At 37.6% G+C, this 9,042-nt stretch overlaps 1 protein-coding gene across 1 annotated transcript in view; it reads right to left on the bottom strand.

Annotated features, from left to right (window-relative positions):
• Positions 1-4,401: 4,401 nt before the first annotated feature.
• Positions 4,402-9,042, bottom strand: part of nell2a (neural EGFL like 2a) — a 108,729-nt gene continuing 104,088 nt past the window's right edge. The window contains exons 18-20 of the mRNA XM_079412203.1: positions 8,160-8,336; positions 4,992-5,216; positions 4,402-4,873 (exon numbers count right to left, since the gene is read on the bottom strand). Of these exons, the coding sequence (XP_079268329.1) occupies positions 4,832-4,873; positions 4,992-5,216; positions 8,160-8,336 (444 nt within the window). The 3' untranslated portion in view covers positions 4,402-4,831. The remainder of the gene's footprint in view (positions 4,874-4,991; positions 5,217-8,159; positions 8,337-9,042) is intronic.

Here is a 9,042-nt window from a genome sequence, read left to right as displayed (position 1 = left end):
TTTTGGTGTCTCAGTGCAGCTCTGTTGAAATTAAATCATTTGTTCACCCAAAATGGTGCTTTTTGGCATTTAAAAGCTCCTCCGACTTTCATTACATGGAAAAGAGCAGCCATAATATTCTTTAATTGTGTTTCACAGAAGTAAAAATAAGTCAAATGGATTTGGAACGATCCCAGGGTGATTAAATGATGAATAAATCTGCATTTTGGTCTGAAACGCTCTTTTAAGCTGCATACCATTGCGTGGTGGACTCAAACTCGACTCCATGCATGCATTCTTGATCAAACGCAGTGGGCGCAGGGAGTGTTATTTTGGACTCCATCCCAAACGCTGAGCGCATAATCCACAGAATCGGCCCCATCAGCAGATCTGGGCCGAAAGGGAAACGCGGCAGCCAAGAAATTCGACTTTTTAGAGAGAAACAAGCAGTACATGAATGTAATCCACTGTGGAAAAAATCTTTGGATGGAGGAATCGAACTGCGTGTCACATGACTGAAATTTGAAAGCTTTTTATCAGCATCATCATGCATTAAACTGCATTAGCCGACTTATTTCTTGGCAGATTAGTAAACCGTAATTGAATAACCATATTCAAACCCTCAGTTTCATTAGGAAGGAAGCTACAAACACACTCAATATTGATGTTCATGTCAGTGAAACTGTCGAGTAAGTGATATTTAATCTGTATTTATGCGGTCTCATTTGCACACCGCTTTTTTGGCAAATGTTTGTGGCTGAACTACACAAAAGTGAAGCTATATTTCTTTGTGTTTTGAGCAGCATTCAATGTTTTCCTGCTGGAGGACAGAATATGCATCAGCCCTCCTCTCGGATGACCTCTGACATCCTAAAGATGGAGTCCAGGAGCGATTTAACCGGGACACAGGTGAAAGAGCAGGTCCTGCTGTAAGGATCTGCAACGCAGTGCTTCTTTTATAACAAATTTCAGATTTAATGACTTCAGTTTATGTGCATAAAGAAGCAGGTAATAAATCCTCTAGCTTTGTTATCTCCTTTATTTACTAGTTAGTGGTCAAGGAATCTGATCTTTCGCTCAAGAAGAACATTGTGGAGCTCCTTTTACATCTCTAATGAGATGAGAAGGACTTTTCCTTTAGGTTATGACCCTAAATATCCATAAACACATGGTTTTTAATGAAGACTTGATGTCAACAACAAGAACAGGTAACATCATACAAAAAAATAAAAACATGCCATACACCTATTTATTACGGAAGCAGACGGACACACGGGAATATATAAAAGGTAAGGTTTATTGTACAATGAGTATGGTCAAGGGATTTCCAGGGTGAGTGACAGTAGTATTGATCTTGAAGAGTGACAATGGTACTTAGGCTGAACTGCTTGGTTTGTTGACAGGAGCTCATGGATGGCTCGACGCTTCGTCGTGACGTATAGGGACTGACAGACAGGGATCCAGGACACGGAGGACAACACTCGGAGAAAGAACAACAGGTAAGTTCACAGGCAGGGTAGTAACAGGATATACTTGCGTAGAGTCCACTTCGTTGGAACGAGACCGGACATTTGACTGAGGTGAGGTGTGTGGCTTTATAGCACTTGATGAGGTGACGATGGTGTTCAGGTGTGCTGATTAGAACTCAGATGAGGATGTGCGTTGTGATTGGCTGGGGTGAGAGCCTGGCCGGTCTGTGACACTATTACTATATCATCACATAGTGAACTCTATATAGTTGAATATATATGTATACAGCCTTGTTTGCATACTTAAAAAAATAAAAACATTCCCATCATGTTACGAAAGCATTATTTCTGAATGTTCTCTAAACGTCTAGTTTTTTAGAATGTTTAAAACGTTCTGAACATTCCGAGTAACATTTAAAACCTGTTTTTGCACCATTTTTATCTTTATGCTCTAATAAAAATGAATAATCCTATTTAGTGCAGCCTAATGAGACACAACACAGAATCTTTTGAAATAGGAGGATCTGCGGTCATTAAAATAAAGTTAGTCATTAAAACATACTCAGTCTAATTGAGTGACTAAATATTCAATACTAGCTTACTATTTTGTATACTTGCATACTACTTCCGGCATACTATTGTATTTATATATCTTTATCTGGTAGATGTAGTAATAGTAGTATGCTAGTGTTCAGAATAGCACTACTCTCAACAACTTTAGGTTGTTTATTGTTGCAAAATGTAAAATATATGATTGCATAGTTTATCCACATGCCCAGCTAACACAAATACACACTAAGAATGTTTTGCTAATATTCCTGTTAAGTTATGGAACCATTATAAGGGATAGTTCTCCCAAAAATAAAAATTATATAATGAATTACTCACCTTCATGTTGTTCCAAACCCGTTGTGGGCCTTGATCGTGGACCCTTTCTGTTTACGGAGGGTCAGAAAGCTCCCGGATTTCATCAAAAATATCTTAATTTGTGTTCTGAAGATGAACGAAGGTCTTACGGGGTTGGAACCACATGAGGGTGAGAATTTTTGGGTGAACTAAGCCTTTGAATGCATTAAAAAAAAAAATTCTTCATTATACGAATGTGATTAGAACATTCTTATTTATCATTTTGCAAACATTACAGAAACGTTTCTGAACATTCTGAAAAAGTAGCAACATTAGACAAACATTTCAGATTTTTTTGTTCATGAATGTTGTATAAATAACATTATTGTTCTAACATTTTGAGAACATTATTAAAGACCAGATAACGTTGAACGAACATATTATTAATGTTACTGGAAGAATGTTTCTTCATAACTTTGAGAGAACCTTGCCAGAATGTTCCCTGTTAGCTGAATATATATATACAGTATACGCTCACGTAAAGCACTATATATTATATAGCCAACCTCAAATCTCATGTGATTGTTTATATCGTCACAAAATGTAAAAAACTATATTATGTCACACCTCTATATATTAAATATGCAGCTTTATTTTGAATACTAACAACATTTTTTAAAACATTCCATTTGATCATTGTGCAAAAATTATAAAAATAATAATATAAATAATATATTAAAACTACTGTATCATATGTGACCCTGGAGCACAAAACCAGTCATAAAGGTCAATTTTTTAAAAATTGAGATTTATGCATCATCTGAAATCTGAATAAATAATCTTCCATTGATGTATGGTTTGTTATGATCGGACAATATTTGTCTGAGATACAACTATTTGAAAATCTGGAATCTGAGGGAGCAAAAAAATCTAAATATTGAGAAAATCTCCTTTAAAGTTGTTCAAATGAAGCTCTTAGCAATGCATATTACTAATCAAAAATGAAGTTTTCATATATTTACAGTAGAAAACTTACAAAATATCTTCATGGAACATGATCTTAATATCCTAATGATTTTTGTCATAAAAGAGAAATGTATAATTTTGACCCATACAATGTATTGTTGGCTATTGCTACAAATATACCTTGTGCTACTCATGACTGCTTTTGTGCTCCAGGGACACAGATTAATTCAATTCTAAAATAACACTGGCATGAACACAAATCTAAGCGTCTCTTTTTGTTTCACAAATTAAATTCAGTTTTGGTTTCGGAGTTTCCCACAAACTTTTCTTTTAATATTTATGAAACATTAGTGACCGAATATAATGCAGCTTGCGAAACTGGAGGTGTTTTTCCCAGAGGTGTCTCTGAAACACTTTCACGCAGCGACCTGAAGGAAAGCAGTCGTGTTTCCCAAGTGACCTCGACTCACGCGTCTGCTGAATATTCATGCCATTTTCAAAACTACAGGAACAGGAAGTGTTTGGATTGGGCGGAGGAAGTCAGCCGTTGGTTGAGGGCGGTGGGATGTTTAAGCTGCTGAAGCGATGGGAGATAATGATGATGTTTCAGGTAGAGGAGAAGGTCATAGAAAGCCGTTTAATTAGCGAGCTCGCTGATCACCTCGTAAGGCGGCATTAGCGGAGCGACAGTCTGCAAACGCAGCTGCTGGGGAAATGAAAGGTCAATGTGTCCATAAATGGAAATGGAGATATTTTATTCACCATCAGAAAAGAACAAGCCATATAATAATTTAAAATCTAGACCAAAAAAAAAAGAACGACACAGAAAGCTAATCATAAAAAGTGTGATGGAAACACCAACAAAATAGCATTTACTTCCAAAACCAGGCAAAAGAGAAACAGGATTACTTACTAGCTAGTAATCGTCGAAGAGATTCTTATTTTATTTCTATGTACTTACCTTTCTTCACCTGTTTGTTTGTTTATTTTCCTGTTTATTGCTTGTTTATCTGTTTGTATATTTGTTTATAGTCAATTAGAGGATCACACAAATAGACAAAAATCAAGCTCAAACAAATAAATCGACATATTGAGGAAACGTAGCACACCGCTGGGGAAAATGAAAGGTCAACACATCCATAAATGGAAATGGAGATATTTTATTCACCATCAGACAAGAACAAGCCATATAATAATTTAAAATCTAGACGGAAAAACAGACACAAAAAGCTAATCGAAAAAAGTGTGGTGAAAACACCAACAAAATAGCGTCGACTCCATAACCAGGCGAAAGAGAAATACGATAAGATTTACTTACTAGCTAAAATTTCTATATCCTGTGATCGTCGAAGAGATAAAAATGAACGAATGTTTTCTTCTTTAAACATCCAGTGTGGTCATGCCGGCGTGTGCGTGGTCGTGTTTCGATGGGTTTATAGTCCTCGTTTGTGCAGAAATGGCCTCCTCAGGTACGCTGGCGTCTGTCTGATATTATACACGATTCATATTTGGCATTATTAGGGGACGGTCGCGTGAGACTGTACAGGTGCTGTTGGCATCAAGAGCAGAGACTAAAGACACATGGGATCCACTGAGCAACAGATGTGTCCGTTCTGGAGAAGAGACAGAGAGATCACACACTGGAAATACAATTATAGGAATATATATACCATAATAAATCACTGTTTGTGTATTTGAGGATGTGTGTGTGTTGGTGTGTGTTGTGATCACCTTGCACTGGCACAGTGTGCAGTCGGTGCCGTGTTTGACCCAGGCCGAGCCGCTGAAGCGCGTGATGCCGTGCTCGTCCTCGCAGGTCTTGGTGATGTCGTTGCGGACAGCGTGAGCCTGGCATGGGTCCGAGACGCAGCGCGGGCAGCACTCGCCCTCGGGCACCAGCGTGAAGTCACAGTCCGCCGGCGGGCAGGACAGAGGCCAGCAGTCCACCTCACCCTGCTGAAGACCGGACCAAACCAGAGAACACATCACTGCAGGTAAATGCACAAAGATCTGAGCTGCTAACTGAAGGGTTGTAGGTTTAAACCCAAAGCACTTCACAAACCCGCACATGAACACTAGCCATCAGAAGTTTGGGCTCGGTTTTGTCTCTTCTGCTCAGCAAAGGCTGCATTTATTTGATCAAAAATACAGTAAAAATAGTGAAATATTATTATATTATCTATCATAGCTGTTTTCTATGTGAATATCTGTTAAACTGTAATTTATTGCAGTGATGCGCAGCTGTATTTTCAGCATCATTACTCCAGTCTTCAGTGTCACATGACTAATTTGCTGATTTGCTGCTCAAGAAACATTTCTGATTATTATCAATTTTTGAAAACAGTTATTGCTGCACAATATTTTTGTGGAAACCTTGACACATTTTATTTTTCATGATTCAGAGATGAATAGAAAGTTCAAAAGAACAGCATTTATTTGAATCTTTTGTAACATTATAAATGACTTTACTGACACTTTTGAACCATTTAATGCGTCCTTGCTGAATAAAAATATAAATTCTTAAAAAGAAAATTTCTAAACTTTTTATCAGTAGTGTATGTGTGCATTTCCTTTTTTTCTTCTTCTTTAAATAGCCTTTATTTGCAACCCTGATTTGCTACTTAAGTCAGTGGCAAATTATATTTATAATATATATGCATTTTTTTTAATTCTAGATATTTAAATCTAGAGATAATCTAGATTATATTATCTCTAGATTTCAATCAAAATGTTTAAATCAATATATATATACTGCAAATAAAACAAGTTTAAACATTATTTTAAGATCATATTTTTATTCCAGATTTAAAATGATATATTTTAAAATTATTACTACTATTTAAATCTACCTAAATATATTTAAAATTTTAATGATGCATTTAATAAGGATGAAGATGATGATTGTTATAATTATTATGTAATTGCATTTGTTTCTGTTGTAAATGTGGCTGCTGCTTCTCTAATGTTAATGAGACGTGAGGAGCGCCACTGCGTTTGATCAAGGCTGCATGCAGTCACTCGTCTGAAGAGCGGCGCCGCTGTAGAGGTGAATTGTGGGAAAAGAGGTGAGCAGGATGGGGTCACAACAAGGTGCTTCTTCACAAACGTCCCTGATGAATGCAGATCTGACACGAGCGTTTGATGAGCATATGGCTGGAGGAGGAGAGAGCTGTTTCCAGAGAGACCCGCTGAGATCCAGCCATCAAGCTGAGCTTATTTACTGCTCTTTGATTATTATTGAGTTTGCCACGGTTAAAGATGCTAGGAAAGATGCGAGGGGTGTCAAACGAAAAATGCATTTTTACAACCACAGATTTGAACTGTATAAAGTTATTGGTGCTCAAAATTGATTTCTGAAATTGTAAATAATGATTATTGGATGGAGTTTAAAGGGGTCATCGGATGCAAAATTCACTTTTACATGTTGTTTGAACATTATTGTGTGTTGGCAGTGTGTGTACACATTCACCATAATGATAAAGATCCACCCAGTGTTTTTTTTATTTTAAATCCCTATAAATAATAACCCCTTTCTCAAATCAAGCCGTTCTCAGATTCTTGTCTGTGTGATGTCACAGACCCAGGCCCCTCCCACGATGATTGATTGACACTGGTGTTTTATCACAGACTCCGCCCTCAGTGACCTGTCATTAGTCCTCCATTGTTTCACCGCTGGAGCAGATGTAGACAAGAATGTCTCCTGAGAGATTGAGGTGTTTTGTTGTTGGATGTAATAATGAATATAGCACTCATCATTTACTCCTGACATCTGAGCCGCTGAAGACACAGAGGATTATGTTTGTTTTTGCGCCCCCGATCTACATAAATGCATCTATGTTGGCGTGTGTGTTCTTTCTCTATGTGTATGTGTGTGTTCTTTCTCTATATGTGTGTGTGTGTTGTGTTCTTGTGTGTGTGTGTGTGTGTGTGTGTTGTGTGTGTATGTGTGTGTGAGAGTGTGTTGTTTTTCTGTGTGTGTGTGTGTGTGTGTGAGAGAGTGAGTGTGTGTGATGTGTTTCTGTGTGTGTGTGTGTGTGTGTGTGAGAGAGAGAGAGAGTGAGTGAGTGAGAGAGTGTGTTGTGTTTCTGTGTGTGTGAGAGAGAGTGAGTGTGTGTGATGGGTTTCTGTGTGTGTGTGTGTGTGTGTGTGTGAGAGAGAGTGAGTGAGTGAGAGAGTGTGTTGTGTTTCTGTGTGTGTGTGTGTGTGTGTGTGTGAGAGAGAGTGAGTGAGTGAGTGAGTGAGTGAGTGAGTGTGTTGTGTTTCTGTGTGTGTGTGTGTGTGAGAGAGAGAGAGTGAGTGAGTGAATGAATGTGTGTGTTGTGTTTCTGTGTGTGTGTGTGTGTGTGTGTGTGAGAGAGAGTGAGAGAGTGAATGAATGTGTGTGTTGTGTTTCTGTGTGTGTGTGTGTGTGAGAGAGAGTGAGTGAGTGAGTGAATGAATGAATGTGTGTGTTGTGTTTCTGTGTGTGTGTGTGTGTGTGTGTGTGAGAGTGAGAGTGAGTGAGTGAGAGAGTGTGTTGTGTTTCTGTGTGTGTGTGTGTGTGTGTGTGTGTGTGTGTGTGTGTGAGAGAGAGAGTGTGAGTGAATGAATGTGTGTGTTGTGTTTCCGTGTGTGTGTGTGTGTGTGTGTGTGTGAGAGTGAGAGTGAGTGAGTGTGAGAGTGTGTTGTGTTTCTGTGTGTGCGTGTGTGTGTGTGTGTGTGTGTGTGTGTGTGTGAGAGAGAGAGAGTGTGAGTGAATGAATGTGTGTGTTGTGTTTCTGTGTGTGTGTGTGTGTGTGAGAGTGAGAGTGAGTGAGTGTGAGAGTGTGTTGTGTTTCTGTGTGTGTGTGTGTGAGAAAGAGAGAGAGAGAGTGTGAGTGAATGAATGTGTGTGTTGTGTTTCTGTGTGTGTGCTCTCACCAGACACTGGCAGCGCTGGCAGCTGTCGATCCAGGTGTCTCCGCTGGAGTAGGTCAGCAGGCCGCTCTGATGCAGACACTGGGACGTGAGGCGCGGGTCACACTCCGGACAGCAGAACAGATCCAGCGTGGGATTGTCGCAGTCGCACACCATCCGTCTGCACAGGACGCGGCCCGACTGCAGCACACACAGGTGAAACACACACTAAACTACTGGAGCACAGATGCAAATTCATCTTTTTAACTTCATGCAATATAACTAAAACTACAACTGAAATAAAAAATTATAAAACTGTACAGAAATTAATGATTTAAAAAAAAAAACTAATTAAAATTGACAAATACACAAAAACTAGTTTCAGTTGCTTTTTAACAAACTGATGGTTAAATAAATGTTTAACATACATTTGAACATTTGTTCAAGAAATAAGACAGTAGTTCGTGCAATACAGTGATTTTACCACGGTTTATTGGAAATACTTTGTCTTGTTAATTTTTCACAGGTGTCAAATTTTAATTTATGTAAAACTTATGTAAAAAAAAAATATTTTCTTGTGCCCTTGCACGCATGAAGTGAAAATTAAACTGAAATGAATTTTTAAAATGATTTCTATATAATTTGTTTTTGTTTGATATAATGCATGACAAATTTAAATGTTTCATCTATTATATGATATTACCTTATAATATGAAATTATTATTGTTATATTATATTATATCATTTTTACATATTATTATAACATGAACAAATATGGAAAAATATTATGAAATAATAATTATTATATTTATGAAGTAATAATTACTGAGAAATTTAAACGTAATATATTTAAAAAAATAATTTAGATATTATTTGTTTTTATACTGTTATTGTTATAAATAATATT

This window comes from Barbus barbus (assembly GCF_936440315.1).
Source record: "Barbus barbus genome assembly, chromosome: 48".
Lineage (NCBI taxonomy): Eukaryota > Metazoa > Chordata > Actinopteri > Cypriniformes > Cyprinidae > Barbus > Barbus barbus.
This window is presented reverse-complemented; position numbering and strand designations above follow the sequence as displayed.